The sequence below is a fragment of the Hermetia illucens genome, chromosome 4 (assembly GCF_905115235.1).
Source record: "Hermetia illucens chromosome 4, iHerIll2.2.curated.20191125, whole genome shotgun sequence".
NCBI classification, from domain to species: domain Eukaryota; kingdom Metazoa; phylum Arthropoda; class Insecta; order Diptera; family Stratiomyidae; genus Hermetia; species Hermetia illucens.
In genome coordinates, this window is record NC_051852.1 from 155,562,856 (window position 1) to 155,578,439 (window position 15,584).

A 15,584-nucleotide genomic window follows, 5' to 3' on the forward strand; every position below is an offset into this window, starting at 1 on the left:
TCAATGTGCGAGGCCAGATAAAAGCTGCAGGATCACTCTCAAGACCATTCGACATCAACAACGGTCGAAAAGGGGATGCCCTATAATACGTCCTCTTTAACCTGGCCCTGGAGAAAGTGATCCGTGATGCTGAGGTAAATGCAAGGGGTACGATCCTCTTTAAGTTCACCCTATGCTGACGATATCGACATCATGGGAAGAACGACTCAAGACTTACAAACTGCCTTCATCCAGATTGAGCAGGCGGCAATCGGGGCGAGATCTTGGGCTGCACATCAATGAAGGCAAGACAAAATATATGGCGGCAACGTCAGTACCGAAAACCAACCAACAACCGTTGATAATTTCTCTTATCTAGTTTCGAAAATCATAACCAATAACAGCTACGAACGACGATGAAATCCGCGCACAGTTATTGGCAGCCAACAGAGCCTATTTCGGCTTACAAAAACTGTTCCGCTCGAAACGTCTCACCATAGGGCCAAAGCTCTTACTGTACAAGACAATAATCTTGCTAGTCCTCATGTACTCCTCGGAGACTTGGGTTCTTAGCAAGAAAAATTGCGAATTCTTGGCCACGTTCGAGAGAAGAATTCTCCGAAGAATTTTTGGTCCCCTACATGAGGATGAACGATTCCTACGTATAAATGAAATCTATGAGCGATACTATGACCTCCAGGTGGTGGACAAAATTCGGCTCAATAGGTTGCAGTTGGCGGGTCACTTAATCCGTATGGATGAGGATGATCCAGCCCGGAAAGTCTATAAGGACAATATTTATGGTAGAAAAAGAAGACGAGGCAGACCCTACCTGAGATGGAGCGATGGCGTAGGTCAGGATGACAGACAGCTTTTAGGGATAACGAATTGGTGGACCTCGGCACAAAGCCAGGATATCTGGAATTCTTTATTAAGGCAGACCTAGACCGAATAACGGTTGTTGCGGCGTTGATGATTTCTTATTTTTATTAAGAAAGCTTTTGAATTTTTGGTCCCACCAGTAACCCACTTTGATCGTAAAAAACAAATAAAAACGATTATCAAATTCGTAAATTGAAAATTTCGGATCATAGTTCAAGATCCCAATAATAACATAAAAAGATTACATTTGTTTCCATTGTCCCTCCAAAAAGAAAAGGTTGAAATACCGAGCAAACCATAGGAAAATCTCCTGTAAATTTGCGGGATGGCTGGCCAAGATCCATTACGGCATTTTTCTCAATCATGGGCTGATCTGGTCATCGTTGTTTCAGTCGGTCTTTCGGTTGTTTTGTTTAAAGAAATTCAGATGCATATCTCATAAAAACATTCAACAAGCTTTTGGGAATTAAAACCTAAAAGTGTCATCCACATCAATTTTGAGAACAATGAATTTTCATTCAGCATACAAGACAATTGAATTCAATTTGCTTTCAATATAGTTGATTGTAGACTCTTTCAACCAGAATTCCCAAACAGCTGACATATATTTTGACTGAGTTGTCACTTCCTTGTGTCTTTCCGCGAGCAATTGTTAGTTTGGGAAATTTGTATTTAAATGTAAATAAATAATGGGTGGGAAAAGTGGTGGAGAAGATGATCCGTTGGCCGAGGAACGAACTGGAACTGTGCGAGAAGTAGGCGGCCAAGCTGTGTGGAGTTTGTCATCATGTAAACCAGGCAAGTCTTAGTTTGAACGTCTAGTCCTAAAATTGGAATAAGGTGGGTTCCGATGCGAATTTGCATTATGAAGTTGTTGCCAGATCAGATCAGTGTATAGATTCACATTCAAAGTTTATAGTACAGTTTCATAAGATTAGATTTTAATAATAATAATACTCCTCCAAAGCCGGCCCCAAACCCGGTTGTGAAACGAGGAGGGATGGATAACTTCAGTCTGAATGGCTGTACGCCACCGTATCGTATCAGGGGGTAGGTGAGGAAAGTGCAGGAACTTTGCAGTCTTGCAGATTTACTCACTGAGGAAGCTATCTCAACACCTGGCAGTTAGGTATAAAATGCAAATCCATCCAATGAGAAGAAGGAGTAATTTGAGTTCTGGTATGGATAACCGGCGGGAGTCGTCTAATTTGGTGACTGGGTCGGGCTCCCGTAATGGACAGCACGGCGTCGAAACCGCTAGTCGTTCGACGTCTAGGCGCCACGACGACCAGGAGCATAGCTCCGCCTGCTGCAGCTGTTTCGCCACAATCTGTGGCGACCACTTCGGCAGGTTCGCGTAGGCAGCGGATTAAATGAACTGGAGAAATGAACCTCTTCATCATCCGCTCCTACTACAAAATAACGGCGAAGGCAGGTACAACATCTTACCGCCCCTTGTTGCACCAGACATTCGTCGAGCGTTTCCCGCAATTCGCGCACGTGACTGTGCAGCAAGTCGCAGACCAATACAGCTTTATTACTCGCAGCGACACAATCCCAGCCACCATCAGGGAGCGTGTTCGACTTGAGGTCATCGGGGAAACTGGTGACCGAGAGTCGATGGGGGCAGAGGCGGCGGCATCAACAACCCCACGCCGCACTGCAGGCAACAGTTTCAGTATTCGCCGAAGCACTCTTCTCCACCGGCCAGCTGAGGTTTCCGCTGAGGTTCGGGACGAATTCCAAAGAGCCTGTATAGCATTCTCGGAAATGGATCCTTTGCATAGACCAGGTATTCCCAGGCTCTATGCAACTCCGGGAATTCTATCTCAAATCAATGATGAGATTGCAGCTCGGCTGTATGCTGATATGTCGCTGCTGCAACTACAATCACTTGTGTATTGTGGTGCAATTGCGGCTATCAGATTGCACGGTCAGAAGATTCGCTTTCGTGTTATTAGTTTGAGTGACCAAAGAGATCCACCATGGAAAATTCGTCTGGAACGTCGGCGGGACTCAGTAAGGCAGGACATTGCTAGACTGGTTCAGATCAGCACTGGTAATGCCAGCCGACAGGTGAGAAATAAAGTGCAGAGGGTTTACCGGAACTATGCCATCCCCAGTGAGATACCCGTAGTTGAAATTCTGGACACACTGAAACAGAAACTTTCTGTCATATGCAGTCGGTTACGATGGTATGGCGAAAGTTATTCCAGACATGTCCAGAATGCAACAAACCCGAGGAACCAGCGGAGCTTTTTCAGATCTCTCAACGAATCCTAACAGAGCGTCCAAACAGTGCAGTTTTCGGTGACGGAAGCGAAAGAGTATATAAGATACGTCGACCGCAGAGAACTACATTCATCCCATTGGTCCCAGTTGTGGACCGTCACTTCACCCAGATTGCATAATTGATTGAGGTCATTGATCTGAGATACTTAAATGGCTCAGTTCTAGTCAGGTCCCTGTTCCTGACAGTGGTGGTGTTTTTTTCATTGAGGTCCATCTTCAACTCAACTTTCAACTCTGTTTTCTGCTGGGTAGTCACTAACTGCAATGAACGCAACCACGTCGTTAGGAAAACGAAAGTATTGCACGTACTTTTGTTTTGGGATGAGTGGTCCTGAGTCCCCCATCTAGTTAATAGCGGGCTGCACTAATTTGAAGAGGAGCTTATTGCTATGTAGTGGATGGACAAATTTGTGGCTGATCGGTTTCGATCGCAAGGCACATGCGATCTTATCAGACGTTGCCTCGCGCAGCGTAACCCAAAACCTCTACAGACCTGTCTTAGATGTAACCAATGAAGGTAGCAAGCCTGAATAATATAATTCATACCCACTAATAACTTTTACAGCGTTCTTTTTAACATTCATTCAATTTACTAATTCTATCAATTTCAGGATTCGGCGTGGAACGATTGCGAGATAATTATATAGAAACCTATTGGCAATCAGATGGACAACTTCCACATTTGGTCAACATTCAGTTTCAACGCAAGACAACAGTAAACCAAATTTACATCTACACCGACTATAAATTGGATGAAAGCTACACACCGAGCCGAATATCTATCCGATCTGGGACTCATTTCAATGATCTTCAAGAAATTGAAATTATTGATTTATCGGAACCTACAGGTATTGTTTATATGATCTTATTAGAGGTTATATTCAGCGGCAAAGAACACGGTTTCCCCCAGTACGGGGATGACGGAAATACGGACATACATAAATAATTATGGTGGCTTTTCTCGATTACGCCCTAAGTGAATCAATCCACATATTGTTATTATCGATTAGATGCTCGTTTGTTTACACAAAAGACGCATTGAGGAGCTATGACGTTTGGAATGCTGAGAATTCAGCTCTTCTTTAAAGGATGAAGTGGATCCAGAGTCCACGTCTATTTGATGACATACCGTACCAATTCGAGCGAAAATTTCTTCCATTTTTAATCGATCGAATCGATTCGATCTCTGTCTGTCCTTCTGTCACACCCGATTTATTCGGAAACGGCTGGACCGATTGTCACGAAAATTGGTAAGAGCGTGTGGTACACTCTTCATATGAACGTCTGTCAATTCATTCTTTGTTTACAAGCCGTTTAGTATCGATGTGTCGCAGTAGCTTTTACAATGGAAGAAATCAAGTATCGTGCAGTGATTGAATTTTAATTTTTGGAAGGTTTAAAAGCAGAGGAAATTTGTGAACGAGTGTTGAAAGTGTATAAGGACTCTTTCAACTCGTACAGTATAAAGGTGGTTGCTGAATTTAGACGTGGTCGTACAAGCCTTGAAGACGATCCACGCCAAGGACTTCCGAAAACAGCAACAACACCAGAAATCGTAGAAAAAATTCAGGATATCCTATTGAAATTCAGTAGAAGCCCTAGGCAACTCATTAGGCAGTGTAAGCAATATTTTGACTGAAGTATTGGGTTTCAGAAAGCTGTGTAGGTGCCACATTCGTTAACAATAGAACAAAATCACATTCGGATGCAACATTTAGAGCGTTTTCAAAGGGATAAAGTATATTCTCTTCTATCACCATGAATCTGTGGCGCGGCAGGATCTGCAGCATTCGAAATTTATTTCGGATGTTGCGGATGCGGACGGGTAGATGGCGCTGAACGTGGAAACTCTCCACTCACGCGTTTTCAGAACGCACCGGGGAAGTGGAGAGCCAGCGGTAAAAAAGTGCCGTTGGTTGGGACAGTAAGGACCGCATGGAAATAAGTCGGTCTCTTCTGTTCCCAACCGCGAGACAGAACACTTCAGCGCGAGTAATATAAAAAAATATTATAATTAAAAAAGGCTCCATCGGTCAGTCTCCTAGAAGTGCGGGAAAAGTCTATTACTAAAGTTGTTCGTTATTTTCTTATACCGTTTTTGATATTAAGACTGAATGTACAGAGACTGAATTGGAAGTGTTATTTCATTGATTTGATATTATATCTAGTCATAAATATGTTGACATTTAAAATTTTCATTTACTAAAGTGGTGACCCCGAAGAACAGCATCCTTGGGAACTCCAGCATCAGCGATCCCAAATAAATCGTTCCCACCAGTTGCTCCGCAACAAACAACAAAGAAAGGATCGCAGTGTTTTCCCAAAATCTCGATCTTCAGCCCGGTGCGCGTAGCACATTCAACGGATTTGCACTTTTCTCGCCCGAAAACGAGTCTTGCTTTCACTGCGTCGCTACAACGTCGGGGATAGTACGAAAACATTTCGCTCAGTCATCGCATCGCGAGCTAATCACCCAGCGCGCCCAAGTAGAGCCGAGCGAGAAAAAGCTGCGCCCACGGCTCGAGCTGTCTAAGTGCCACCGGCGGACATTTTCGTCGCCCCTTCCTCGTTGCTCGGCCGGTCAAGTCAATCAACTGTCGAATTGCGGAACTGGGAACTCACAGGAAGGAAACAGCAGGTAGAGTCACGTAGCAGGGACAGGAGTAGCCGCGGCAACGATCAGCAGTAGCGACTGCTTATCGCATTCACGCCAGCCCGAGCCGGGAATCAACAGATCGGAGAGCTGTCCGGCCGTCATCCGCCCAACTTAAGCAGCAGCAGCAGCGGAGCCAACGCATTCCGGAACTCTTGCTTCCTTGCAGCCGACGAAGCGCCTACGGATACGCTGCGCCGAGCGGAAAATCGATAAATTTTCAATTGAAGAAGTCAAAGTCGAATTCAAAAATCCTGTTTGCGTATTCTCATCAGCCTCTGTCAAAATAATTGTTTGAAATTGAAATATTATTTAAAGAAAAAGTGATAATAAAATTAAAGCCGCTGCAAGAGACGGCGTTGAGGTGTTTCAAATCGCAAGTTCTCGGTTTTCCCGGTGTTTTTGGTCTGCGCTGGAGAGCGTCCGCTTCGGTCGTCGTTTTCTTTTTCTCGTTTCGTGCGTGCATTTGTGGGTGCGGCCTGCCGTGTCGGTGTAAATTTCACCGCGTTTCAGTATAAACTCACCGCGTCTGCATCACAATATCGTACTTCTCGTTAGGAAAAATGTCGTTTGAAAATAAAGACGCGGCAGGCCCATCGGACCCACAAGTGACCGCCCTCGCCGTACGCGTTCCTCCGTTTTGGCGTCGGAACCCCGAGCTGTGGTTCGTGCATTTGGAAGCACAGTTCCAAATGTCCGGTATCACATCGGACGCGACCCGTTTCAACTACGCGGTGGTCGGCCTGGACGAAGAGTCCATACTTCTGGTGTCCGACGTGGTGAAGTCGGCATCGTACGCTCAGCTCAAGAGCGAGTTGATCAGGCGCCTGTCGGCAAGCGAGTCGGCAAAATTAGACCACTTGCTGGCGGGTTTAACGTTGGGTGATCGAACTCCCAGCCAATTGCTTCGTGAAATGAGGCAATTGGGTGGGAGCAAGATCGGCGACGACCTGATCAAGTCGCTCTGGCTGCGTCGGCTCCCGGAGGGCACCCAGGCGATCCTAGCATGCGTCTCCGGTTCCTTGGAGGAACTAGCAGCAACGGCCGATCAAGTACAGGAGGTGTACGTTCGCCCAACCATAGCGGCCGTTCAACCACCGTCGGATGAGGTCGGCGACTTACGGCGCGAGATCGCGGCCTTAACTGCCAGCGTGGCCGAGATGCGGGCGACGTTGGACGCTCAGCGTTCGAGTGCCAGGCCGCGAGCTCGCTCACGGTCTGCCACACGAAAAGGGCGTTCGGGTAGCAGGTCGTCAAGACAGCCTGCGGACCAGGGTATTTGCTGGTATCATCGTAACTTCGGAGATAAAGCGACAAGATGTACGCTACCTTGCAAATTCGCGCCTACCACAAAAAACTAGGTCCGCGGGGGGTCTTGGCGACGGCCACCCAGAGCGCAGCGCCACGTCGCCTAACTATTTTCGACCCCCTCAGCAGGCGCAACTACCTCGTCGACACGGGTGCGGAGGTTTCGGTTCTTCCCGTACCCCAGCATCATCGACTATATCCACAACCCCTCAAACTGGCGGCAGCAAATTCATCCCGCATCAATACATACGGGTACAGGCAAGTGGACGTGAGTCTTGGCTTGCGTAGGACGTTTCCGTGGCGTTTCATCCTGGCGGATGTCAGCTTCCCCATATTAGGCGCAGACTTCTTGTGTCACTATGGGTTGCTGGTGGACTTGCAACATAAGTCCCTTATAGACCCCACAACCAAACTAAATTCGTCGGGCCAAATGGTATCTCACGCTGACAATAACCTTTCCGTTCTTTTGGAAGACATCTCCGACTCTCGTGTTCGGACACTCCTCCAAAAGTTCAGCCAGATAACTACCGAGTGTAGTCTCTCGAAACCAGTAAAGCACAATGTGCAGCACCACATAAATACTACTGGTTCCCCGATTTTCTCAAAGGTGCGTCCTCTACCACCCCAGAAACTGGCTATCGCGCGGAAAGAATTTGAACAACTTGTTCAACAGGGTATCTGCAGGCCCTCAAACAGCTGTTGGTCTTCCCCTTTACATATGGTCCCTAAGCCAAATGGCGAATGGCGTCCCTGTGGGGATTACAGAAGGCTAAACGCACAGACTGTTCCTGACCGATATCCGATTCCACTCATCCACGACTTTGCGCATCACCTCGCGAATTGCCGCATCTTTTCGACCTTGGACTTAGCCAAGGCATACCACCAAATCCCAGTAGCTCCTGAAGACATTCCAAAGACGGCAATATGCACACCCTTTGGACTCTTCGAGTTCACCCGAATGACTTTCGGATTGTGCAATGCGGCGCAAACCTTTCAAAGGTTCATTCACTCAGTCCTGCGAAACCTCGATTTCTGTTTCGTCTATTTGGATGATGTTTTGGTCGCTTCTTCTACTGAGTCTGAGCACTTAGCCCATCTCGAGTGCATTTTTCAACGTCTCCTTGAGGCCGGTTTAGTCTTAAACGTTGAGAAGTGCAAATTCCTTCAAAAACAGGTGAGATTCCTCGGCCACTCCATTTCCTCTGAAGGAATACAGCCCGACCCAGACAAGGTGCAAGCAATCACAAGCTTCCCGCGTCCAAAAACAGTGAGGGAGTTGAGGAGGTTCTTGGGCATGCTAAACTTTTACCGTCGTTTCCTGCCCAAGGCCGCCCATCACCAGTCCGTTTTGAACGCGTACTTGTCTGGCCCCAAAACAAAAGACACACGAGAGATTGTGTGGTCTGAAGAGGCTGTCTGCGCGTTCAATAAATCCAGACAGCAACTGGCTGACGCTACACTTTTGGCATTTCCTCATCAAGATGCACCCCTAGCCGTTTTTGTTGATGCCTCTGACATCGCAGTAGGTGCTGCCCTTCACCAAAAGGTGGACCAAGTTTGGCAGCCGTTGAGCTTCTTCTCGAAGCAGTTGAATCCCGCTCAACGGAACTACAGCACCTACGATCGCGAACTGCTCGCCGCATACCTGTCCATCAAATACTTCCGTTTCTCCCTAGAAGGCAGGCCGTTCACAGTGTTCACGGACCATAAGCCTCTCACGTTCGCTTTGAAACAGAAGCCCGACAAAGCGTCCCCTCGTCAGCTTCGACACCTGAGCTTCATAAGCCAGTTCACGTCAGACATCCAGCACGTGTCCGGGAAGGACAACATTGTTGCTGACGCTTTGTCTCGTGTCTCCGAAGTTAACATCCCCGCCTCACTCGATTTCTCGGCTATTGCCAAGGCGCAAGTGGATGACGCAGCACTTCAGAGCCTCAAGTCCAACCCCAAATACAAATTTCGGGAGTTGCCCATCTTCGGCTCAAACCTCTCGCTCTGCTGCGAAGACTCGGAAAAGGGACCTCGGCCATACATTCCGGCCACATTTCGCAAGGAAGTGTTCCACGCAGTTCACGACTTGGCGCATCCCGGCATCAGGACAACAAACCGGTTAGTCACCGGAAAATACTTCTGGCCCTCCATGAACAAGGATATCAATTCCTGGGCCAGAGAGTGCATCGCATGCCAGAAGTGTAAAGTCTCCAGGCATGTAAGGAAAGAAGTGGGCTCATTCCCCCGCACTACCAAGCGTTTCCACACAATACACCTCGACATAATAGGGCCTTTGCGAGACTCGCACGGTTACAAGTATTGCCTCACAATCATCGACAGGTTCACGCGGTGGCCTGAGGCAATACCTCTGAAGGACATTACGGCGCAATCTTGTGCCGAAGCCCTCTGTCGAGAGTGGATACCTCGCTTTGGCGTCCCTGCAGTGATCATCACTGACCAGGGAATGCAATTTGAGTCCACCCTTTTCTCCGAGTTAGGCAAACTCCTGGGTTTTAAACGCCAGCGGACTACTGCATACCACCCGCAGTCCAATGGGATGCTAGAACGTTGGCACCGGACGCTGAAAGCCGCCATTATGGCACGCGACGACCCGTCCTGGACTCAAGTCTTGCCTCTCGTCCTTCTCGGCCTTCGTACAACCCGCCGAGAGGAATTTGCTGCCAGCCCCGCGGAGCTGGTTTACGGGGAGAACCCAAGACTCCCAAGCGATCCGGTCTTCGACAAGAGATCGGGTCTCACGGAGTCGGGGTTGGTGCGTCTGCTGAGGGACAATCTCCGACGCATCAAAGCGCCACCACCCACTCGACACTCGTCCATACCTGCTTGTTCGCCCAAGGAACTGGACACGAGCACGCACGTGCTGATCAGGGCGGATGCCGTCCGGAAGCCGCTGCAGCCTCCATATGAGGGCCCGTACCGCGTTCTCGAGAGGGGAGAACATTTCTTCCAGCTCGAGATCGGTGGTCACAAAAAGGCGGTCTCTTTGGCCAGGCTGAAACCCGTGTGCGCCCCGAAGCAACGTCGTGTCCGCTTTGTGGATTAACGGCGAACGAAGTTCGGGGATCCGTCGCCGAAACCCCCTAGGTTTCGTCTGGGGGCGGAGTGATGTGGCGCGGCAGGATCTGCAGCATTCGAAATTTATTTCGGATGTTGCGGATGCGGACGGGTAGATGGCGCTGAACGTGGAAACTCTCCACTCACGCGTTTTCAGAACGCACCGGGGAAGTGGAGAGCCAGCGGTAAAAAAGTGCCGTTGGTTGGGACAGTAAGGACCGCATGGAAATAAGTCGGTCTCTTCTGTTCCCAACCGCGAGACAGAACACTTCAGCGCGAGTAATATAAAAAAATATTATAATTAAAAAAGGCTCCATCGGTCAGTCTCCTAGAAGTGCGGGAAAAGTCTATTACTAAAGTTGTTCGTTATTTTCTTATACCGTTTTTGATATTAAGACTGAATGTACAGAGACTGAATTGGAAGTGTTATTTCATTGATTTGATATTATATCTAGTCATAAATATGTTGACATTTAAAATTTTCATTTACTAAAAATCTGAATCAAAACAAGAGGCAAAGAGTGGAGTAAACCTGGTTCTTAGACTCTGAAACGAGTTCGTGTCCAGAAATCGGCCAAGGAGGTGTTAGCATCAGTTTTTTGGGATGCGGGAGTAATTTTGTTTGTGCATTACTTGCAAACTGGTAAAACAACAAATTCTGAATATTAATATAATCTTTTAGGCCAGCTGAAGGAAAAAATTCTTGAGAAAAGACCAGGTTTGCAAAAGAAAAAAGTTCTTTTTCATCAGGTCATCAGGGTCACCGTGTCACAAGAACATTTCGACAATGGCTAAAAATATATTTTTTTGAGAATTGTGGGGTCCTAAGTCCGCATCAACTTAATGCTGGACCGGACCAAATGGAGAGCAACTTACTCCCTCTTTTTTTGGTCCACGGACTCCTCGCGACACGACATGACTACGAATTATCATCATCATCAACGGCGCAACAACCGATATCCGGTCTAGGCTTGCCTTAATAAGGAACTCCAGACATCCCGGTTTTGCGCCAAGGTCCACCAATTCGATATCCCTAAAAGCTGTCTGGCGTCCTGACCTACGCCATCGCTCCATCTTAGGCAGGGTCTGCCTCGTCTTCTTTTTCTACCATAGATATTGCCCTTATAGACTTTCCGGGTGGGATCATCCTCATCCATACGGATTAAGTGACCCGCCCACCGTAACCTATTGAGCCGGATTTTATCCACAACCGGACGGTCATGGTATCGTTCATAGATTTCGTCATTGTGTAGGCTACGGAATCGTCCATCCTCATGTAGGGGGCCAAAAATTCTTCGGAGGATTCTTCTCTCGAATGCGGCTAAGAGTTCGCAATTTTTCTTGCTAAGAATCCAAGTTTCCGAGGAATACATGAGGACTGGCAAGATCATAGTCTTGTACAGTAAGAGCTTTGACCCTATGGTGAGACGTTTCGAGCGGAACAGTCTTTGTAAGCTGAAATAGGCTCTGTTGGCTGACAACAACCGTGCGCGGATTTCATCATCGTAGTTGTTATCGGTTGTGATTTTCGACCCTAGATAGGAGAAATTGTCAACGGTCTCAAAGTTGTATTCTCCTATCCTTATTCTTCTTCGTGTTTGTCTTTGACCAGTGCGGTTTGATGTTGTTGGTTGATTCGTCTTCGGTGCTGACGTTGCCACCATATATTTTGTCTTGCCTTCATTGATGTTCAGCCCAAGATCTCGCGCCGCCTGCTCGATCTGGATGAAAGCAGTTCGGGTGGTTCTTCCCATGATGTCGATACCGTCAGCATAGGCCAGTAGTTGGGTGGACTTGAAGACGATCGTACCTCTTGCATTTACCTCAGCATCACGGATCACTTTCTCGAGGGCCAGGCTAAAGAGGACGCATGATAGGGCATCCCCTTGTCGTAGACCGTTGTTGATGTCGAATGGTCTTGAGAGTGATCCTGCTGCTTTTATCTGGCCTCGCACATTGGTCAGGGTCAGCCTAGTCAGTCTTATTAATTTCGTCGGGATACCGAATTCTCTCATGGCGGTGTATAGTTTTACCCTGGCTATGCTATCATAGGCGGCTTTAAAGTCGATGAACAGATGGTGCAACTGTTGTCCATATTCCAACAGTTTTTCCATCGCTTGCCGCAGAGAGAACTACGAATTATATTGAGCGCAAATCCGCCTTATTGATCAGAGCTTGGCCAGAGCTGAAAATATAATTTTTTGAGAATTGTGGGGTCCTAAGTCCGCATCAACTTAATGCTAGACCGGACCAAATGGGGAGCGACTTACTCCCTCTTTTTTTAGTCCACGGACCCCTCGTTTAGGGCTTAGCACCCAAACTTTACAAAAATATCAGGTGATGACGGCCTTACGGTTTCTTACCAGGGCAGAGGCAAATCGTCAGACACTGCCTCACCTCTGCCCTGGGAGCAGCGTGACCGAAGCGGCTTGCAGATGCTGAGTAAAGCCGTCATTGCCTGACATTTTTGTAAAGTTTGGGACGCTAAGCCCTAAATGAGGGGTCCGTGGACCAAAAAAAGAGGGAGTAAGTTGCTCCCCATTTGGTCGGGTCCAGCATTAAGTTGATGCGGACTTAGGACTCCACAATTCTCAAAAAATTATATTTTCAGCTCTGGCCAAGCTCTGGTTAATAACGTGGATCTGCGCTCAATATAATTCGTAGTCATATCGTGTTCTGCGAATTATATAAAGGAGCACTCAACATCTGCGAGCCGCTTCAGTCACGCTGCTCCCCGGGCAGAGGTGAGGTAGCGTTTAACGATTTGCCTCTGCCCTGGTTAGAAACCGTAAAGCCGTCATCGCCTGGCATTTTTGTAATGGCTAAAATCCATGAATTCAAGTTCGAATTGTTGAGGCATCCAGCGTATTCGCCAGATTTAGTTCCTAGCGACTTCCATCTGTTTCCAGTCCTAAAAAAATCATGCGTGGGAAGCGTTTTTCATCATATGATGATGTTATAACAGCTATAAAAGCGTAGTTTTCAGCCCTTCCAGACTCTCACTTTAGGGATGGAATTCATAAATTGGAATCTCGTTGGAACAATAAAGTATATTTCAACCCATAAAATTGTGTTTTTCTTATCGAACCGCAAAGCTTATTGAACAACCTGGTAGATCCCACTCCTCGCGTTCTTTTGTAGGAAGTCTTTGGGGAAACCCAGTTTTTGTCTTAGCTGTTGTTTCCTGCTTGTAGGTATCGGCATCAGATTTGTTTTCTGCATTATTTTTTTAATGTTATGCGTTGCCCTTGAGTAAATGCAGGGGAATCCATTTCTGTCCTCTGAGTTTTTTTGTTCTTGTACGTTTAGGGGCATTAGTTCTCTCCTCTTTAGTTTCCTTTCCTTTCGTGTTATTTGATGCTTCATTGTTTTTCCTTGCCGAGGTTTATCTTAGCGGTGCTGAGGATGTATTCTTGTTTTAAGGTTTTGTGTAAAACAAACCTGATTCAAATCGTTCGACTGTTTGTCGGTCTGTCTGTCACACGCATTTTTCCCGGAGACGGTTATAGCGATTGACACCAAATTTGGTGGAAAGATGGGAACTGTAAATGCTCACGCATACAGTGAGTTACATCCTTCTAAGTCGAATTTAATGGGGGTCCCCATATATGCAGAAGGGGGTGTCATTTTTTTTACCAAATATAGTCATGTGGCATATCAAATGAAAGGTTTCGATTAGTATTTTCCGAAGCCGGTCTTAGTTTTGACATTTTCTGGAAAGGTGGGGAGTGCGGGGGGTCGAAAATGAACATCTTTTTAATGGACCCATTCTCAGAAACTACCCAACCGAAAAATCTGAATAAAATCAAGAGGCTGCCACTATATGGTGCCTAGGCTCCGAAATACCCTCCATACCGATATCTTTTCAAATAAATTGAAGAATAGTATATTACTATAATAAACTGCAAAACCCTCCTTAAGTTCATCCTAGCAACACGATATTGCAGTAATGTAGACTATAACATAGAGCATGATCCTAACAAGTTTGGTGGAAATCACATAATTACTAGCAAAGTTAAAATAGGTCAAAGTTGTCGCTTCTTTGCAAATTCAAGACGTCTTTGAATGTCAAAGTGGATATTTTTACATAATATATGCATATATAACGTGCTACGTACTAATGGGACAAACGCACACTCAAATGTATTTATAAAAGGAATACACAAAACCGTTCATACCTGAAGCGTCGTTCTTCCAGCTTCCCGACTTGTTTATTTCTCGAACTATTGCTCACCATTTACATTCGATGGATCATGAAGTTGTAGGGGCCATTTTTTGACCCAATGAATAGTTAGAGGTTATCGAGATGGTTCGTTGGGTGTGGGTGGTTTTTCTGTGGATTTCAAACTCCACTTTCCCGTCCGTGTTTATTATTTTGAGATTCAAAAAAGGGTGGCTGTGGTTCATTTCCGTTTCGATTGTAAAGGTAATATTTTTGTGGATGTTTTTGGGACGTGTCAAAATGGAAGTTGCATTTTATCTGTTGACCACGGTAAGGACATCATTCACATATCTTACTCGAAAAGGAGGGACTATTCCCAGGAAATTTTTTGAACACTCCTTCTAATTCCCACCCTCCCTTAATTGTTGAAATTACGAATTTCATCTTCATTTTTTGTTCCTTCTTCCCTCCTTTCGTTTTAGATCTTATAACAATGCAATGATCGATGTTACGTTATGAACTTCATGCGTTCTCTTAAATTTTATATGGATATCGAGTCAAATTGACCGATTATTGCATATAGAAATCACTTCATCAATAGTTAATGTTTTAATTAATTCATTATTTACTGACGCCATCATTGTGGTTTGTGTTGAAGAAATTTTCAATGAAGGCAAATAGTCCCGAAGGGGTCTAAATTGAAGTTACTTTATATCAAATAATGATCACTAGGTTCGCTCTTATGGTAGAATATTATCGAAACAACAGAACGGAAATTGTAAATTCATTGATGGTTGCATATTTTTATAAGAATTACAGTCAGCAAGCTAATATCTTTACCTTTAAAAACTATTCATAACTCCATTTCTTTCAATTTCAGGTTGGGTCGTAATCCCCGTAAAGGATGGTCGCGATAGGCCAATACGAACATTTATGATACAAATCGCGGTCATATCGAATCATCAGAATGGACGAGACACCCACATGCGGCAAATACGAATTCATTCGCCGGTAGAAGGCAAAAATTATCCGTTAGAACAATACGGTCAATTTAGTACTGTCGAATTCCAACAATACAGCTGTATTCGATAGAGCCCTTTTGTTAGTAACTGATATTGTACGTTTTCTCATTAACCGGTGAATTTTCTATTTTAAACGTGTTCATTTTTAGAAACAAATTACAATAAAATTTGGAAGTGTTTGAGTTTCAAAATAGTGATTTTTTTGTATTCAGTCGTGCAT

General features: G+C 45.8%; 1 protein-coding gene across 1 annotated transcript; it reads left to right on the top strand.

Moving 5' to 3' along the window:
- The first annotated feature begins 1,450 nt into the window (after window positions 1-1,450).
- Window positions 1,451-15,557, top strand: LOC119656027 (anaphase-promoting complex subunit 10). The gene is made up of 3 exons (XM_038062291.1): window positions 1,451-1,659; window positions 3,765-4,001; window positions 15,223-15,557. The coding sequence occupies exons 1-3, from the start codon at window positions 1,551-1,553 to the stop codon at window positions 15,432-15,434; spliced, it is 558 nt and encodes a 185-aa protein (XP_037918219.1). The 5' UTR covers window positions 1,451-1,550; the 3' UTR covers window positions 15,435-15,557.
- Window positions 15,558-15,584: the final 27 nt, after the last annotated feature.

Excerpts from the sequence above, each read along its gene's own strand:
- LOC119656027 (XM_038062291.1), top strand. The coding sequence starts at position 1,551 with ATGGGTGGGAAAAGTGGTGGAGAAGATGATCCGTTGGCCGAGGAACGA. Across the intron at positions 1,660-3,764 it reads TTTGTCATCATGTAAACCAG|GATTCGGCGTGGAACGATTG; the intron begins GCAAGTCTTAGT and ends TATCAATTTCAG. Across the intron at positions 4,002-15,222 it reads TGATTTATCGGAACCTACAG|GTTGGGTCGTAATCCCCGTA; the intron begins GTATTGTTTATA and ends TTTCAATTTCAG.